We start from the raw sequence: 20,193 nt of genomic DNA, 5'->3' as shown, positions 1-20,193 counted from the left end.
CCTTGGTCTGCTTTCTGTTACTGTAATTAGTTTGCATTTTGTAGAATTTTACATATATGAAATCTTACAGAATTAGTGGTTAAGAGCTTAGGATCTGAAGACAGACCATTTAATCTTAAATCCATGCTCTTTCACTTATTTTTAGGTTTGAGATCTTGGGTCTGCTTTCTTCTCAAAGTACCAGTTTTGCCAGTTACCATGGGAAATTGAAATTTTCCACAGGGAAAATACAAGGGAAGAAAATACGATGCTTGAGAATAGAATTCTGAGGACTTTATCAGACCATTTAATCTTAAATCCATGCTCTTTCACTTATTTTTAGCTTTGAGATCTTGGGTCTGCTTTCTTCTCAAAGTACCAGTTTTGCCAGTTACCATGGGAAATTGAAATTTTCCACAGGGAAAATACAAGGGAAGAAAATACGATGCTTGAGAATAGAATTCTGAGGACTTTTGATATACTGTGTATGTGGTTGGCAAGCATATACATGACCTTGTGCGGGAAGGTTCAGAAGTCTGAGGGTAGAATGAAGAAAACTGTTTACTACAGAAGTAAAGGTTTGTAAAAATAAACATGACTGGGGAAAAAAAGATGATGTGAGGCTGTATTTGAAATGATTGCTCAGGCTGGGAGAAAAACAAATAAAACCAGAATGGAGGTGAATAACAAAAAGTTAGGGATGATAGATCAGAGGTTATACTTTGGACAAAGAGTAGATTTAGTAGGCATAGAAGAAAGGAAAGAACCGTGTTTCAGAAATAAGATTTTCAGAGTTTGAAAGTTCTTAGGTGGACCTTTCCAGAATGTAATAAGATTTACCCTGTATCATTAATTAAAGTAGAATAGAGGAAAATTAGAGGTGCAAGAGTGTTTATTGAGGGGGTAGTGGAACTTGTGCTGACAAATTATAAATGGGACCTGAAAAGACGACTTCCCCAATTTCTGGCTTGGTGACACTGGTGGCATTGAAGTGGTTGAGAGAAATACAGTTTAGCAGAATGAAATGTTTATTTACATGTTTTTCCTCTCCAGCATGATCCAACATAATTTGTAAGTACATGATGGCTTATCTATATCAGTCTCAAATGAGACTGGTCTCCTAGGAAATTTTCCACAATACTTATTGAACAGTAAATGCCACTAAACATACAGTACTGGTTCTCAGATATGTTATTATTTTGATATAATATAGTTTTGATATGTTATTGATGTAATAATATAGTTATGATATAATGTAATAATAATAATTCCTGATGTTTTGGTATTCTCTCTGTGAGTCATTACCCATATTACCTATTTTTAAAAATTGATTAATTAATTATTTTGGGGCTGCATTGGGTCTTCGTTGCTGCACGTGGGCTTTCTCTAGTTGCGGCGAGCGGGGGCTAATTTGTTGCAGTGCGCAGGCTTCTTATTGCAGTGGCTTCTCATTGCGGAGCACGGGCTCTAGGCACACAGGCTTCAGTAGTTGTGGCACACGGGCTGAGTAGCTGTGGCTTGTGGGCTCTAGAGCGCAGGCTCAGTAGTTGTGGCGCACGGGCTTAGTTGCTCCGTGGCATGTGGGAATTTCCTGGACCAGGGCTCGAACCCGTGTCCCCTGCATTGGCAGGCAGATTCTTAACCACTGTGCCACCAGGGAAGTCCGACCTATTTTTTTCTTTGTGGGTTATTCTACATTCAGACAGGAAAAATAATATAGGACAAGTTCGAGATTAAAGATATTTTGTAGAAACATACTTGTTATCTTAGATGTGCACTGTCAGTGTGGTACCCACCAGCCACATGTGGCTACTGAGCACTTGAAACATGGCAAGTACAAATTGAGATGTGTCATAAGTGTCAGTTACAATATGCATTGGGCTTTGGAGACTTAGTACAAAACAGAAATGTAAAATAGCTTGTTAATAGTTTTTTAATATAGACTGTAGGTTTGAAATGACAATAATGTATATATATATTAGATTAAATAAAATATATTATTAAAATTAATTTTACCCCTTCCTTTATCACTTTTTTTTTTTTTGTTTTTTTTTTTGTGGTATGTGGGCCCCTCACTGTTGTGGCCTCTCCCATTGCGGAGCACAGGCTCCGGACGCGCAGGCTCAGCGGCCATGGCACACAGGCCCAGCCGCTCTGCAGCATGTGGGATTTTCCAGGACCGGGGCACGAACCCGTGTCCCCTGCATCAGCAGGTGGATTCTCAACTACTGCGCCACCAGGGAACGCCCCCTTTATCACTTTTTAATGTGGCTGCTAGAAAATTAAAAATTTCATATACCTCTTCCTTTATCACTTTTTTTTTTTGTGGTATGAGGGCCTCTCACTGTTGTGGCCTCTCCCGTTGCGGAGCACAGGCTCCGGACGCGCAGGCTCAGCGGCCATGGCTCACGGGCCCAGCCGCTCCGCGGCATGTGGGATCTTCCCGGACCGGGGCACGAACCCGCGTCCCCTGCATCAGCAGGTGGATTCTCAACTACTGCGCCACCAGGGAACGCCCCCTTTATCACTTTTTAATGTGGCTGCTAGAAAATTAAAAATTTCATAAGTGGCTTGCATGTATGACTCATGTTATATTTTTGTTGAACAGAAAGAAACCCACCTCCCTGTTTTTCTGTAATCAAATGTGTAACTATTTGCTGAATTATAAATCCTTAGTGGGAAAGCAAAAAAACAAAAGAATTTGGTGTGTGAGTATGTTTAATGAAATTTGCTGTGAATAGATTTTAAAATAAGTACAAAATGCCAATGGCATTCTTTATAGAACTAGAATAATTCTAAAGTTTGTATGGAAACTCAAAAGACCCTAAATAGCCAAAACAGTCTTGAGAAAGAAGAACAAAGCTGGAGGTTTCATGCTCCCTGATTTCAAACTATATTATAAAGCTACAGTAATCAAAACAGTATGGTACTGGCACAAAACATGGATCAATGACACATAATAGAGAGCCCAGAAACGCATCCACATTTATATGGGCAATTAATCTATGACAAAGGGCCAAGAATATACAGTGGGGAAAAGACAGCTTCTTCAACAAACGATGTTGGGAAAACTGGGCAGCTACATGAAAAATAATGAAACTGGACTGCTCTCTCACACCATGCACAAAAACAAGTTCAAAATGGATTAAAAGGACTTCCTTGGTGGCACAGGGGTTAAGAATCCGCCTGCCAATGCAGGGGACATGGGTTTGAGCCCTGGTCCAGGAAGATCCCACGTGCCACAGAGCAACTAAGCCTGTGCACCACAACTACTGAGCCTGCGCTCTAGAGCCCGTGTGCCACAGCTGCTGAAGCCCGTGTGCCTAGAGCACGTGCTCCACAACAAGAGAAGCTGCCACAATGAGAAGCCCGCGCACCACAACAAAGAGTTAGCCCCCACTCGCCGCAACTAGAGAAAGCCCGCGTGCAGCAACGAAGACGCAATGCAGTCAAAAATAAATTAATTTTAAAAAATAACCAAAAAACCAAAATGGATTAAAGACTTAAATGTGAGACCTGAAACCATAAAACTTCTAGAAGAAAACATAGGCAGTACCCTCTTCAACATCGGTCTTAGTAATTTTGGGGGGGTATGTCTCCTCCGGCAAGGGAAATAGGCAAAACTAAACAAGTGGGACCACATCAAACTACAAAGTGTTTGCACAGCAAAGGAAACTATTAACAAAACAAAAAGACCACCTACTGAATTGGAGAAGATATTTGCAGATAATATATTCAATAAGGGGTTAACATCCAAAATATACAAAGTACTCATACAATTCAACATCAAAAAAAACACACTTGATTAAAAAATGGGCAGAGAGGGCTTCCCTGGTGGCGCAGTAGTTGAGAGTCCGCCTGCCAGTGCAGGGGACACGGGTTCGTGCCCCAGTCCGGGAAGATCCCACATGCTGCGGAGCGGATAGGCCCATGAGCCATGGCCGCTGAGCCTGCGCGTCCGGAGCCTGTGCTCTGCAACAGGAGAGGCCACAACAGTGAGAGGCCTGTGTACCGCAAATAAAGCAGAGGATCTGAGTAGACATTTTTCCAAAGAAGACATACCGATGGTCAACAGGCACATGAAAAGATGCTCAACATCACTGATCATCAGGGAAATGTAAATCAAAGCTACAATGAGATATCACCTGACACCTGTCAGAGTGGCTGTTATCCAAAAGACCGCAAATAACAAGTGTTGGTGAGTCTGTGGTTTGTGGAGAAAAGGGAATCCTTGTGCACTGTTGGTAGGAATGTAAGTTGGTGCAGCGACTATGGAAAACAGTATGGAGATTCCTCAAAAAATTAAAAGTAGAACTGTTGTATGATCAAGCAGTTCACTCTGGTGTATTTATCTGAAGAAAACAGAAACACTAACTATAAGAGATACATACACCCCTATGTTCATTACAGCATTAATGAACCAAGATATGGGCGCAACCTAAGTGTCCATCAGTGGATGAATGGATAAAGAAGATGTTGTCTGTGTATGTGTATATTATTATTCAGCCATGAGAAAGAAGGAAATCCTGCTGTTTGTGACACCATGGATGGGCCTTGAGGACATTATGCTAAGTGAAGTAAGCCAGACAGAGAAAGCCAAATACTGTGTGATTTCGCATATATGTGGGATCTAAAAAAGCAAATGAACAAACATAGGAAAACTGAAACAGAATTATAGATATAGAGAACAAACAGGTAGTTGCCAGAGGAGAGGAGGATGGGGAGAGGAAAGAAATAGGTGAGGGAGATTAGGAGGGACAAACATCCAGTTACAAAATAAAGGAGTCAAGGGGATGAAAGGTACAGTGTGGGGAATACAGTCAGTAACTGTGGAATATTATTGTGTGGTGACGTATTGTAATAGACTTTTTGAAATGTATAGTAACATCAACTTACACTGTTGTGTTTCAGGAAGTAACGTAGGGCTGTAGGTCAGTTATACTTGAAAAACAAACAAACTCAGAACAAGAGACCAGATATGTGGTTAACAGAGGTGAGGAGTCAGGGGAGGGGAGATTGGATGAAGACAGTCAAAAGGTACAAATGTCCAGATATCAGGTAAATAAGTACTAGGGGTGCGGTGCACAACAGGATAAAGATAATCAGCACGGCTGTGTGTTGTATGTGAAAGTCATTAAGGGAGAAAATCCTAAGAGTTCTCGTCACAAGGAAAAGGTTGTTTTCTATTTCTTTAATTTTGTATCTGTATGAGACAATGGATGTTCACAAAACTTACTGTGATAATCACTTCATGACGCATGGAAGTCAAATAATTATGTTGTACATTTTAAACTTACACAGTGCCATATGTCAGTTATATCTCAAAACTGGAAGAAAAAATAAGTACTTATATTAGATTTCTAATTATTTTAAAGTTATATCTAATGGATGGTATTAAACTTTGGTGATAAAGGTACCTGGATACCAAGCTTTAGCTGACTAGTCTTGAGATCTGAAAGTAGACCTTGCTTTGCCTTACAGATCTCTAAGTGCATTATGGGATTGTAAGCTGCAGTTAGATTGTATTCTCTGATACAGCAGTGTCATGTTTGGTGAGGCTTACGGTTTTCCTTCTAATTTTAGATTTTCTAAAGCAGTGTAGCATCACTTGGGAACTTGTTAGAAATACTGATTCTTGAGCCCCAACCCTGCCCAATTAGAAACTGGTGGCTTGGCCTGGCATTCTGTTTAAATCCTCCAAATGATTCTAAAATTTGAGAAACATAATAGATTATACCACTTTTATAGAAGTAGCAAAGTTCAACCCCTTTATATAAAATTCTCCAATTTTGTCCCCTTTATTCAGATCTGTTTATTTTGATTACACCGTAATTTAACGGATGTAAATTTTATTTTATTATGGAAGTGCTCACAAAATTTTAGGGTTTCCTTTCTAAATAGTCACAGTTGTATTTAGAGTGGTATGTTACTTGATTCTAATGAAAGTTTACTATAAAAATATCATTTAGGCAACTGTACACATCTATTTGGAAGGAATTACGTTCCTTTCTTTTCAATTAATCATTTGTAAAAATGTTATATTCTTAGGTGGATGCTCTGCGGTTGCGTTTGGAAGAGAAGGAAACCATGCTGAATAAGAAGACAAAACAAATCCAGGACATGGCTGAGGAGAAGGGGACACAAGCTGGAGAGATCCATGACCTCAAGGACATGCTGGATGTGAAGGAGCGGAAAGTTAATGTCCTTCAGAAGAAGGTGAGGTGCAGGTGTTCTGAGCCCAGGGCCCCGCATCAGACCCACGTCCTCATTCATACCACTGAGTTGTACCTAAGTGCTGTCAGAGTTTCTCTCTCATTCCTCTGTTTATATTTTTGCAGGTCGTAATTGAAACCATTGCTGCAGGAGGTAGATCGTGAAAACTGTTCTGTATATTCAGTTTTTAAACTTTCGAAGTAAACACTGTTTGGTATCTTCAGTAGTATTTTCCATGCTACTGTCTCTGAAAAGTGCCTTGTAAATTGCCGGAGTATTTGCGTTGGCATTCTTGTACCTCTCCTAATCTTCTGTCTCGTATGGCAACTGTAGGGCCATGAATTAGTGTAGTACGTGGGCCGGGATTCTTGCAAGACTGCAATTTTGAATAGAAACACATGCTACTATAATGACATCTAATCTACATACGTCAAGGAAAGGAAGACTTTCTTTCCTATTTTACCTTAATCATAACTGGAAAGAGGCTAACACTGTAATAAATAAGGAAAGTACTAATAATTGTCTTCCCCTCCCCCTTTTAGCTAAATTAAAGGGTACCTTTGAGATAATAGTTATAGTAGACACTGGTATCTATTGTTCTTCTCCACTGAGGGGATAGATCAGAAATATTTGACATTGTCCCAGTTTATTTTTATTTTTTTATTTTTTATTTTTAAAAAAATTTATTTTTTTATTTTTTCTTTTTGGCTGCGTTGGGTCTTGGTTGCTGCGTGCGGGCTCTCTCTAGTTGCGGCATGCAGGGGCTACTCTTCGTTGCGGCGCGCAGGCTTCTCATTGCGGTGGCTTCTGTTGCGGAGCACAGGCTCTAGGTGCGCGGGTTCAGTAGTTGTGGCATGCGGGCTCAGTAGTTGTGGCTTGCGGGCTCAGTAGTTATGGCTTGTGGGCTCAGTAGTGTGCCTTGCGGGCTCTAGAGCGCAGGCTCAGTAGCTGTGGCACACGGGCTTAGTTGTTCCGTGGCATGTGGGATCTTCCTGGACCAGGGCTCGAACCCATGTCCCCTGCATTGGCAGGCGGATTCTTAACCACTGTGCCACCAGGGAAGCCCATCACAGTTTATTTTTAACCTCTAACAATAGCCCAGTAATAAAACTCTTCGCTAAACCTCAAATTCAGCTTTTCTTTTGTGTACAGAGGACCATGTTCAATATTTGTTCTCTATTAATTTGGTTTTCATTTGCTTTCAATGAGTAAACATAAAAATTTGATCACTCTAGATAGGTGACTGTAGTATCTTGTTAGTGGATGTTACTTTGTTTTACATTTTTATACCTGTGTTCTTCTCACCTTACCCCCAACTGCTCACTTCCCCTTACCCATTTCTTGTATACGCTTCCAGGCACAGTTTACATATACACAGGCAAATATGTATTCTTTTTTTCTGTTTACCTCTTTCTGTGTTCTTCCATAAACATTTTATGCATAATCCATATAAAGCAAAAATGTTTCTCTAAACACAAATGTTACCATTCCTTTATTTCCCTTTGCTTTCCTTTTTTTCCCATTAATATATTTTGAAACTTCTTCCGGGGCTTCTTCATTGTTACCAACAGCACCGTGTGGATGTGCTACGGTTTATCACAAGGTTTCCACTGATGGACAGTCTGCTTAAAGTTTCTGCTGTTATGTAAAATGATGCTGCATTTTAAAAATGTGCATATTTAGTTTATTCATAAGTGAAGTATATTTCTAGGTAAATTACTTAAGGTAGAATTGCTGGGTGAAAGGATATGCATTTGTAATGTTGGTGGATTTTGCCAAGTCACAAGTACATTGGTTAGAACCCAAAGGTTGTTTGAAAGTAATGCACATCTTATTTTTAACTAGATAAACATTAAAAAAAGTTTTTAATAACTGTGAACAGGGGTTTGAAGTTAGAAATAACACCTCATCATCCTGGAATAATCATAGTTTGTAAAAATAGAGTGGCAGCACTTATGTTAGCCACTTTATATCTGTAATCTTGTTTAATCCTTGCAACTTTTTGGTAGTAGATTTTAGATTTTTTTTTTTTTTTTTTTTGGATTTTAGATCTTGATTGCTCTGTTATAATCAGTGGCTAAATTTTTAGGCCATGACACCTAATAAGAAATATATTTTACATTAATCTGTATCAACGTATGGTATACATGCTTAGAGATACAGCTAAAACAAAATTTTCACAACATACACTCTGAACTATCTTCTCCCATTTTTTAAAGGAAATAGAAAATTGTTAGTCCCAATCCATTAAGTTATTTCAGTACTCACTAGTAAAGCACTTTTATACCTTGGTATCCATTCTCCCATGCTCCCCTCTCCTGCCCCCCAAACAAAAACAAGCCCCAAACCAACAAAGTCCCAGACATATTACATAATAAGGGAGGTTCAAATTTGTACAAATTTGTTCAGCTAAAAAAGTGGTAGCTTCAGGTTTTGTCACAAGGTTGGTCTTATTCCAAAATGCAGCTTTTCCCATGACAACAACTTCCCTGTTGGGAGGATTAGACAGTAGTATGTGTTCAAGCTTTTTGACACTACAGGACATCATACAAATATAACATGTATTATGCTTTGTCTAGTCTCTTTGCCTTTCACTGTGGAGGGCCAGTGGAGTAGGCTCTAGAGGGCCGGTAATTGTGCTCTTTTTAGTACACTAGCTGCCTCACTAATTTGTCATGTTATAGACTTTGATTTGTCTTAAAACAGTTATCAAATAGGTAGCACAGTTACTTTCAAAACTGGTTTAGATTATTACTGCTTCTTTTAAAATAATGCCTCTATACCTGTCATTTTCAGTGCTTAGAGCCTTTATGTTCTGCCTGTTTATTTTGTTGTAGAAGTTACTGTACTAACATCATTAGACTCAACGTTCGTGATGTGTTTCCTGGACCATTGTTTGCTGATAAAATAGAAATAACTTTAATTTTTGGATCCACATAAAATAAAAAAAAATACACAGTAAGTTCAGAGGCAGTTAAAGGTTCTCAAGAGAGCTATAATTATTTTTATTATGGCTGTCCTTTCTTGAGGTGCAAACATCCTCTTGCTCCGGGATTCTGTGAGCAAGCTTGATTTTCAGGTGGTGGACAGAGGGGAGCCGGCTGAGTGTGAGACTGGGTTGAGGGAGCAGAGTGAACTCTGATGAGCTGGGCTGTGGTGATATGGTGGCCTCAGGAGGCCGTGTGAAGGTGATGAGCCACACGGACAGGATGTAGAAGGCACCATCTGTGGAGCAGATGGTGTAGGAGATCTGGGAGAAGAGCGACAGGATGGAGATGAAATGGCCCAGACGATGGTGACTGTGGAGGCCGCATATCTGGCGTTTATTGTACTACAGGATGTTGGTGATGGCCAGTACCCGTCCACAGCAGTGATGCAGAGATGCACACAGCACGTGATTCCAGAGGACAGCCAGATGTCACATAGGATTTGGCCAAAGTTCCAGGTGTGGGTGATGGTATATGTGATGCAGATGGCTGTGACCAAGATGAAAGCCAAGAGATTGGTCTTGGCAAGGGAGCCAACGAGATAGTTGGCTGGCGTGTGGAGCTTCCTGGTAAGGAAGACGGTGAGAAGCACAAAGGCTTTGGTGAGGACTTTGGTCCATGTGATGATGGAAAGGGCCTCAGCAAGAGAGATCTTTGGTTCCTGGAAGGTCCCAGATCCCAAGCCTCTGGGGTTTCTGCAGCATTCAGGATCTGTTAGAGGCCCCCCGGAAGAGGCCTTCTGCTGACGGGTCTGGAGGGGGCCTTCTAAGTGGCTCTCTCCGTACTCAGCTCCTTCTTCTACAGTTGTCTTCCCCACAGAACAAGGGCATCCTTCCATTTCACACTGGAGGGCGACATTCATCACACGAATAGACACAGTGAAAAGACCCCGGGTCTTACTTGTATTAAGAACACGGAGGTGACTCAGCTGTAATCAAAGATTGTTCTAACTCAGACGAATCCCAAGGTGTCTCACTCTTCTCAAACTCTGGTAGACACGTGCTGAATTTGTTAGACAATCATCAGGTTACCTACCAGTGTGGACAGAGCTCTACAGGTCCTGCTTTTGGCCTTTGGGCTCTTTCCAAAGCCTTGAGGCTCTTACTGTTTGATGATGTATTCGGAATTTCCCCCACTCTTTTCTATTCTGAGAAGATTCTGGATTTCAGGTTGTCTCCTGGGAACTTTTAAAGCTAGAGCACCAGCCGATTAAGAGAAGCAGTTCAGTCAACAGCCCACAGTTTTCCCAGGTTAATCTTGACACATAATGAGGTACTTGTTTTGGTTCCTTTTCCACTGATCATTTCTGAGCCGGGAGAGAGAAATGTTCCAGTTACCAAGACTTGAAGAATGCGTGAGTGCAGAGAACACAAATAAATGGCTCGCTGTGAGTTCCCCAAGAGGAGCATGGGGTCAGCAGCCCCTCCCTGGCCACACGAGTGCTCTGTGTGCTGTGGTGTGGCCCTTCCCCCTTCCTCCTTGCTTGTCACCTGGTTTTGTCCCACCTTAACTGCAACCCCCAGCCGAGCACCTTCCGCTGGGCTCTTCCCTCCCCTATGCCTTTGAGATGATTGCTTTCTTGTTGTTGTTGTTAAATTAACAGGCTTTATTTTTAGGGCATTTCCCCATTTACTCCCTGCCCACAGTTTCCTGTTATTAACATCTTGCATTGGTGTGGTACATTTGTTAAAATTGATGAACCGATATTGGTACATTATTATTAACTAAAGTCTGTAGCTTACGGTAGGTTTCACTCTTTGTCTTGTACAGTTCTGTGGGTTTTGCCGAATGTATAATGACATGGATCCACCATTACAGAGTCATACCGAGTATCTTCACTGCCCTAAAGATCTCTGTGTTCTACCTATTCATCTTTCTCCCAGCTCGCTACCACGGATGTTTTTACTGTTTATAGTTTTGCCTTTTCCAGAATGTCATGTATTTGGAATCATACAGTATGCACCCTTTCCAGGACTTGTTTCTTTTACTTACTATATGCATTTAAAATTCCTCCATTTCATTTCATGGCTTGATAACTCACTTCTTTTTATCGCTGAATAATATTCTGTTGTCTGGTGTACTACAGTTTGTTTATGTAATTACCTGCAGAAGGACATCTTGGTTGCTTCCAATTTTTATCAATTATGAATAAAGCTGCTATAAACATTCACATACAGGTTTTTGTGTGGGCACACGTTTTTAACTCATTTGGGTAAATACCTAGGAGCATGATGGCTGGATATATGGTTAGACTATGTTTAGCTTATAGAAAGTTCCCCTATATTGCTTTTTGTTTGTTCGTTTGTTTTTGACTGCGTCAGGTCTTAGTTACAGCATATGGGACCTTTCATCACGGCGCACAAGCTTTTCACTGCAGCGTGCGGGCTTCTCTCTAGTTGTGGCATGTGGGTTTTCTCTCTCTAGTTGTGGCGCATGGGCTCCAGAGCGCATGGGCTCTGTAGTTTGCAGCACACGGGCTCTCTAGTTGAGGCGCGCGGGCGTAGTTGCCCCGTGGCACGTGGGATCTTATTCCCCCGACCAGGGATCAAACCCGTGTCCCCTGCACTGGAAGGTGGATTCTTAACCAGTGGACCGCCAGGGAAGTCCCTATATTGCTTTTTAATTGGGAACTTTGAAACACATTAGCTTTGCAAAACGTGTTATACACTTGAGTATTCTTCTTTTTTTCTTGGTCAGCGTGTATTAATGTTTTGGCTTGCTGTAAATCCCTGGGTTATTCCCACTGTAGATTGTTGCTGTAACTTTGCTACTAACTTCTAGTGTGCCCACAATTATTTTTTTAATAGAAAAAATAATTCTGAAGTATACTTTGGGGGAGAGAGTTTGTACAATTATTGTGAAAGTTTAGCCTCTGAAACTTTTTTTGTCTAATTTTTATGCATAATGTAGAATCACTAGTATATTTGAAATATATTCGTTTTGAAATATTTGAAATATTGAGTAAATGTACTCAACTGTTTTAAAATCTAGATTTTATGCTCTAAGAAGGGAGTCAAAGGGTGCAAACGTGCAGTTATAAAATAAATAAGTCCTGGTGATGTTACGTATGGCATGGTGACTAAATATAGTTAACAGTACTGTACTGCATGTTTGAAAGTTGCTAAGAGAGTAGATCTTAGAAGTTCTCATCACAGGAAAAGAAATTTCATAACTATATATGGTAACAGATGTTAACCAGACTTAATTGTGGTGATATTTTGCAGTATATACAAATACTGAATCATTATGTTGTACACCTGAAACTACACAATGTTACATGTCAGTTATACCTCAATTAAAAAAAAGACACTAAGAAATGACAATGTGGATTAAAAAATTAGCTAGTTTTAAATTGTGAAAGTAATATATGTTCAAGGTAAAAAAAAAATTCAAGAAGTACAAAAACATATGAAATGAACTTATCTTTTCTCATCCTTTGACCCTCTCAGTGCAGCTCCTTAGAGATGTAACTTGTTAATAATTATTTGTATACTCTTCTATAAAATATCTATGCATATATAGGCATACGTATGTTACACACCTTTTTTTTAAAAAGACAAGTGGGATCATACTTTTTTATTCGTTTAAAAATAAACATATTTTTGTGTCTTTTTATACGTAGCTTTATCTCATTATTTTTAATGTCTGCATGGTTTTCGGTGTCTTACTTGCACCATAATTAACTGATGTCCTATAGCTGTATAAGCAGATATTTATAAGGTTTTTTTCTTGTTTATATATTTGTTATAGTAGCATAACAATTAATGACATAAACATACCTCATTCATGAATTGATACTGTATGCATCTAAAAAAATTGATGGATGCCCAGTTCTCTAAAAAGCTTGTGCTTTTATATATTAAGATGAGTTTCTGCACAGCTTCATCAGACATTTGTTGCCAAACCTTTAAAAATTTCCACTGACCTGGTGGATAATTTAAAAATATCTTTTCTTCCTTCCTTCCTTCCTTCCTCCCTCCCTCCTTCCCTCCCTCCCTCCCTCCCTCCCTTTCTTCCTTCCTTCCTCTCTCTCCCCACCCCCATTTGTTTATTTATTTATTTATGGCTGCGTTGGGTCTTTGTTGCTGTGTGTGGGTTTTCTCTAGTTGCAGCGAGCAGGGGCTACTCTTCGTTGCGGTGCGCGGGCTTCTCATTGCGGTGGCTTCTCTTGTTGTGGAGCACGGGCTCTAGGCACACAGGCTCAGTCGTTGTGGCTCGCGGGCTCTAGAGCGCAGGCTCAGTCGTTGTGGCGCACAGGCTTAGTTGCTCCGTGGCATGTGGGATCTTCCCGGAACAGGGCTTGAACCCGTGTCCCCTGCATTGGCAGGCGGATTCTTAACCACTGCGCCACCAGGGAAGTTCCAAAAATATCTACTTTCTTGCTTAATATTTATTTAAATTTGAGTGCATGTTGAGCATTTTTTCATAGGGTTTTCTTCGTTTTGAAGCTACATATTCATGTAATTTCTACATTTTTCCATTAGATGGTTTATTTTTTTCCCCTTACTGATTTATAGGGGTTCCCTGGTAAGTGAATTGGCCTCTTTCCTCATGTTTTACGAATATATTTTCTTGTTTTTCATTTTCTTTTTTACCTCCTTTATGGTATTTGTTTTAGAATTTATGTGTCAAATTTAGTTGTCCTTTCCTCTGTGTCCTCTCAATTTTCGGTCATGCTCAGAAATTCCTTCTGCCTACCGAGGTTATTTAGTAATGCACGCATGCTTTCTTCTGGTACATTTAAAGTTTCTTTTTTCTTTGTACCTAAAAACTGTTTTATAAAATTTACATGATGATTCAGCTTTTTCTTGTTATATGTGGCCAGTCATCATTATAATATTTCTTAAATAATCTACCTTTTTCCTCCTGATTTGAAATGCCAAAACTAAATTGTCATTTAAATCTGGGCCTGTTTCTGGTCTGTTCCATTTATCTGCCTCTGTTTCTTTGACTGCTTTTTATGAAAAATACTTAGTTTGTTTATAATCCCCCTTCCTGATTTTTGTTAAGGTAAGCTTTGTTGTCTTTTGCTGAGTCCACAATACTTTTCATATTTACGTTGTGTTACTTTTTGAAGGGGAAAAAGTCTTTTCTGTAATCGTGATTCATATTGTTTAGCCTTTATTTCTGTGTTTAAGCGAATTTAATGTTTACCGCTGTTTATAGCACCCTGGCTTACCTGTTCCCAAGGTTTACATTTCATTTAATTCTTGGTTCCCCAAGAACTCCTTTGAACACTTTTTCAAGAGTGGTCCTGGGTGCTTGCTTGTTTGTTCTTTTTTAAAGTGTACCTTTTTATTTAAGATTTTTTTGTTTTTTTTTCATGTGGACCATTTTTAAAGTCTTTATTGAATTTGTTACAGTATTGCTTCTGTTTGATGTTTTGGTTTTTTGGCCGCGAGGCATGTGGGATTTTAGCTCCCTGACCAGGGATTGAACCTGTACCTTCTGCATTGGAAAGCATAGTCTTAACCACTGGACAGCCAGGGAAGTCTGCTGGGTGCTTGCTTGTTGACCATGCACTTATATTACCCTTTTACATTTTATAATTTAATTATTTGTGAGATTCAAAAAGCATAGAGAATAACATGATAAGTAATGGTAATTACTCAACTTGGGAAGTAAAATTTCAAACAGAGTCAAAGTTCTTTGGCATATCTTTTCTTGAGAGTATTCCCCTCCATTCTTTCCCAGAAATAAACGCTTGCTTTGGTGTTTATGCATGCACCCATATCTTAGGTCAGGATGCATGTTTTTGTACAACCTGTGTATGTGTTAATAAAATTTATGGCAAATAAATATGAAAAGTTATGTACCCTCACTGTAATCAGTGGAATGTAAAATAAGACCAGATTAAGAAACCATTTTATACTTACCATTGTAAGCTGTGTTGGCAAAAATTAAGAAGTCTGACAGTATCAGGTGTTGGTAAATATGGCAACTGAATTTCTCACACAGTGCTGTTGGGTTTTTAAATAGGTACAGCTATTTTGGAAAGCACTTACTAAACATAAGGGTACCCTGCCAGATACGTATACTTTAGATGAACTCCAGGATGTATGTAAGAATGCTCATCGTAACCTTGTTTGGATTAAGGAAAAAACCAAAACAGAACTGAGGAAACACTTTGCAAATGTTTATTGACAGAATGATTGAGTTAGTAAGTTGTGGTATAGTCACACAGTGGAATATATTATTCTTTTCGTTTTAGGGCAAGGGAATATTTAGGATAAAAATTCTGCAAAGTTATTTCTTCTGGAGGTAGGGAAGGGATAAGGAAGAATATATGAGTATCTTAAGTAGTTTAAGTAATTCTCATCCTTGTGATGGGTAATGTGTTTGTGTGTAATTTAACGTACTTCATAACATATAGATATATATTTATATTTGAAATATATTTAAAATAGCTGGAGGCAGATTTACTTCTGTTTAATTTGCATTGCTGGTACATAGGTGCTTATTATATACTTTATATGTTTCCTTTTGTTTGAATATGAATAATAAAAATGCCTAGAAAAAACCTTCTCTGTACCTACATATGTATCTTCATTGAGAAAGAATTTTTCCTATGTTTTACTTTAAATTTATTCCTAATTTTATAATTGTGAAATTAGAACCACCTTTCTCTAGAAGTTTATTTGTATATTTTGAAACAATGTCTGATGCAGATGTAGAGTCTCACTTGATAAAGCCCAGCTGTTCATTTGATTAAAATTTCCTACAAATTCTGGCAAATGGATTTATTCAGCTTATGGTTAGATATGTCCAATTAAGATGAGTGAATGGCTTGGACAGTTTTGACCCTCTTTCCTTGAACCAGAATTTGGCTGCTTATCGTATTTGCTGGTTAAGATTAACTTGGGCCGTATTGAACAAGTGTAATCCTCCTTCAGCAGGATGATTTTTTAGATATTGGGAGCCTATATTTGACAGCCCCCAAACCTTATTTTCCTCGGTGAAATATTGCTGTTCCTCCCATTATTCTTACTTGCCCTGATTAATTTTTCTGATGGCAGTTGTTTTTCTACACTCATTTTTCCTCCATACTTGTACTCTTTGGAATTTTGGATCTAGTTGCAAGAGAGATGATTAGAAGGTGATAAATGTTCTGTTCTTGGCCCTCCCTGAAATGTGGTATTGGGAAAACTCACTAACCCTCAGTTTCCTCATCTGTAGACAGGGTATAATAGTTACTTTGGGGGGGCTTGTTAAATGATGTAATGTGTATAAAAGCACCTTGGAACCCATGAAGTGTTATATACTATGCATATATTAATAGGTGTTAATATTGTTTATTCTTATTACATTTTACTTTGCTAAATTCAGCCAATGACTCTAATCTTTGAGAATCTTTTGAAACTTGATTTATTTAGTCTATTTATCTCCTTCAGTTTTATGCCTCCAACCCTTATGAATATATTCTGTTTTTTTAAAAAGTAAATTTATTTATTTATTTTTGGCTGTGTTGGGTCTTTGTTGCTGCGCGTGGGCTTTCTCTAGTTGTGGCGAGCGGGGGCTACTCTTTGTTGCTTTGCACAGGCTTCTCATTGCGGTGGCTTCTCTTGTTGTGGAGCACGGGCTCTAGGCGCACGGGCTTCAGTAGTTGTGGTGTGTGGGCTTCAGTAGTTGCAGCATGCGGGCTCAGTAGTTGTGGCACGCGGGCTCAGTAGTTGTGGCGCACAGGCTTAGTTGCTCCGCGGCATGTGGGATCTTCCCAGACCAGGGCTGAAACCTGTGTCCCCTGCATTAGTAGGCGGATTCTAAACCACCGTGCCGCCAAGGATGCCCATGAATATATTCTTTATATGTCCATGTAGGTGATAAAATGTTGCATAGGCCCAGAAAAGACTTTTGTGGTATATTGTAAGAAAACTCTATCAGATTGATATGTTTATCCAAACAATTCTAAGACCTCCTTTTGTTGTCTGTAGGATTTTTTTTTTTGGTAATCCCAGTTTGTTTGCAGGTCTAATTTATTTTTTATTTTTTAAAAAAATTTTATTTTATATTGGAGTATAGTTGATTTACAATGTTGTGTTAGCTTCAGGTGTACAGCAAAGTGATTCAGTTATACATATACATGTAACTATTCTTTTTCAAGTTCTTTTCCCATTTTGGTTGTTACAGAATATCGAGCAGAGTTCCCTGTGCTATACAGTACAGTTCCTTTGTAAATCCATTTTCTCCTCTGTTCTTCATCCAGAAGAAATCTGTCTTGAGAATCTGAGTCCATTGGACTCATTATCATTCTGTATAATTCCTTCTTAGAGTGATGTGAGCCACATGATGATGTACACGTTGGCCTAGCTTTCTAAGCAGTGTGTCTGTTTGTATACACTGGAATCTTCTTGGCTTCTCTCCTTTCCCCCCTTACTGAGTACATTTATAGTTGCACAGTCACTTTATGTTCTTGTGGGCCTCCCAGTCTTCCCAGGCGTCCTCAGCTGTCTCATTCATGCAGTCAACATTGCCTTCTGCTGTGCACCTGGCACTGTGCTAAGTACACAGACAGGATGGTTTCTGCTCTCAGAGTCTCAGGGTTGTAGCAGGTAAAGAAGTTACCGTACAAATGGTGTACAGTGGGCACAGAGCAAGGCATTCCAGGTTCGACCTGTGTGAAAGGAGTCTAAGAGAAGGCTTAGCAGTCGAGTCTTAAAGGTGTGTGAAAGTTTGCTAGGCAGATGCGGAAGGGGTGAGACGTCCCAAGCGGAGAGAGCAGTGTGAACGAAAAAGGGGAATAGTGTCCTTTCCAGAGGGTCACGCCCTGGAACTTCACCTCTGTACTTCATACATTTGTAATACAGATTCCTAAACATTTCTGGTAGAGCTCTGTCTCTCAATGCCTTTTCTTTCTTATTATGATCTCTCATATTACCTGGTCTCTGGGAAAATTATTCCCATTTCTTACATAATGAGAAGGTTTTCAGAGAGTGTACTCATCTTTATGGTCCTGTTAGTTTATTTAGGAAACTAATAAGTAGAATTCAATTTTTCTTTCCCCTGGCCCTGAAGATTTTCCATCAGAAACTTTAGAAATTCACCTGCGGTGGTATATTGAAGTATAATCTTACAGGTGGACTTGAGATTTTCCTGGAGACATGTCTTTTTATTTTTTAATTAATTAATTAAATTGACTTTCGGCTGCATCAGGTCTTAGGTGCAGCATGTGGGATCTTCATTGAGGCACGCAGGGTCTTTCATTGCAGCGCGTGGGCTTCTCTGTAGTTGTGGCGGCAGGTTTTCTCTTCTCTAGCTGTGGTGTGCAGGCTCCAGGGCGCATGGGCTCTGTAGTTGTGGCGCGCAGGTTCCAGAGCTCGTGGGCTCTATAGTTTGTGGCACGCGGGCTCAGCAGTTGTGGCTCATGGGCTTAGTTGCCCCTGCGGCATGTGGGATCTTAGTTCCCTGACCAGGGATCGAACCGGCATCCCCTGCATTGTAAGGAGGATTCTTTACCACTGGACCACGAGGGAAGTCCCTGGAGACATGTCTTAATTCTATAGGACACTTAACCTACTTTGCTTCTTCTTTTTTTTTTAAATTTATTTATTTTTGGCTGCGTTGGGTCTTCGTTGCTACGTGCAGGCTTTCTCTAGTTGCAGCAAGCAGGGGCTACTCTTTGTTGCGGTGCGCGGGCTTCTCATTGTGGTGGCTTCTCTCATTGCGGAGCATGGGCTCTAGGCTCGTGGGCTTCAGTAGTTGTGGCACGCAGGCTCAGTAGTTGTGGTGCACGGGCTTATTTGCTCCGTGGCATGTGGGATCTTCCCAGGGCTTGAACCCGTGTCCTCTGCATTGGCAGGTGGATTCTTAACCACTACGCCACCAGCGAGGTCCCTATTTTGCTTCTTGATTTAGACACTTAAATATGCATTAAAAATCCTTGTTTTCTGAAAATAGTAGCAGCTTTGGTAATGGCTGGATTGTGAATCACATACTCTGGACCGATTTTGGCTCTGTCTGGGCCACCACTGCCTGCCCATAGCCTTCCAGCTTTCTAGGTAGTATATGTATTTGTATGCACAGGGATAGCCCTGTGCTCAGAGAATGAAATGAGACAATAGCAGATGGCCAAGCATGCAGTACAATGGGATTAGCACTGGCCTCTCCTTTCCAGGGCTCTCCCCTATGGTTTAAAGTAGTTTTGTGTTACAGTAAATTTCTTATCTTTATAATAAATCACTGACCTGGAAAATGTAATTGAGCATTTGAATCTGAGCTGCATTCAAAATCTGTGTTAAAATTGTACAGCTTCTTGCTTGATTGATTATAAATGGTAATGTAGCTTGGAGTTTAATTTGCTGACACAGACGTTATCATCTTTCCCTTCTATGCCTCTGTAACTACTCTTTATTTCACCTTGCCTGCATCTCCAGTCTCCTAGGTTTTGGTATTTAGAGTTTAGATTTATCAGTAGCAGAAAGCTAACTGATAATTGAATTAGGAAGTTTTCCCTTTTTGTGGTCCTAGATTGGTTCTTTAAGTCTCCTGTTATTTTGTTTTTGGTAGGAAGTCAGAAAGAATAGGTTCTTTATATACTCTATTTGTTTGCTGTAGAGTCTTGACTTAAGGACATGTTAGTTTCTTCACTTTTTCCATATCATAAAATGGAAAGAATATATTTTGTCATTGAAAACAATATTTACTAATTTATTCTGAGAAAATTAGTATTTTAAAAATTGTGCTTTTATTTTTAATAAGGATCAATTGTCATGTTTTCTAAATATTATTTTTAAATCACAAGCCAGCTGTTAATGAAGCTAACTTGAAAGAAGAGCAGGTCAGGCCCTAATTGGATTTTAAGTTGGAAACTTAATATACTTAGGCATTAGAATTTTCCCTTTTCTTTCTTTCTTTATTGTTATTGTTATTTGTGTGTGTGTGTGTGTGTGTGTGTGTGTGTTACGCGGGCCTCTCACTGCTGCGGCCTCTGCCGTCGCGGAGCACAGGCTCCGGACGCGCAGGCCCAGCGGCCACGGCTCACGGGCCCAGCCGCTCCGCGGCACGTGGGATCTTCCCG

General features: G+C 39.8%; 1 protein-coding gene across 44 annotated transcripts in view; it reads left to right on the top strand.

Moving 5' to 3' along the window:
- ERC1 (ELKS/RAB6-interacting/CAST family member 1) overlaps window positions 1-20,193 on the top strand; it is a 573,654-nt gene that overhangs the window by 115,230 nt on the left and 438,231 nt on the right. For all 44 annotated transcript variants that reach the window (XR_008617636.1, XR_008617631.1, XR_008617632.1 and 41 more), the window contains one exon: window positions 6,028-6,195. Coding sequence is in view for 22 of the 44 variants with exons in the window: in XM_055085407.1 (XP_054941382.1) it covers window positions 6,028-6,195 (168 nt within the window). In the remaining 22 variants the exon portion in view is untranslated. The remainder of the gene's footprint in view (window positions 1-6,027; window positions 6,196-20,193) is intronic.

The sequence above is a fragment of the Physeter macrocephalus genome, chromosome 6 (assembly GCF_002837175.3).
Source record: "Physeter macrocephalus isolate SW-GA chromosome 6, ASM283717v5, whole genome shotgun sequence".
Taxonomy (NCBI): Eukaryota; Metazoa; Chordata; class Mammalia; order Artiodactyla; family Physeteridae; genus Physeter; species Physeter macrocephalus.
This window is presented reverse-complemented; position numbering and strand designations above follow the sequence as displayed.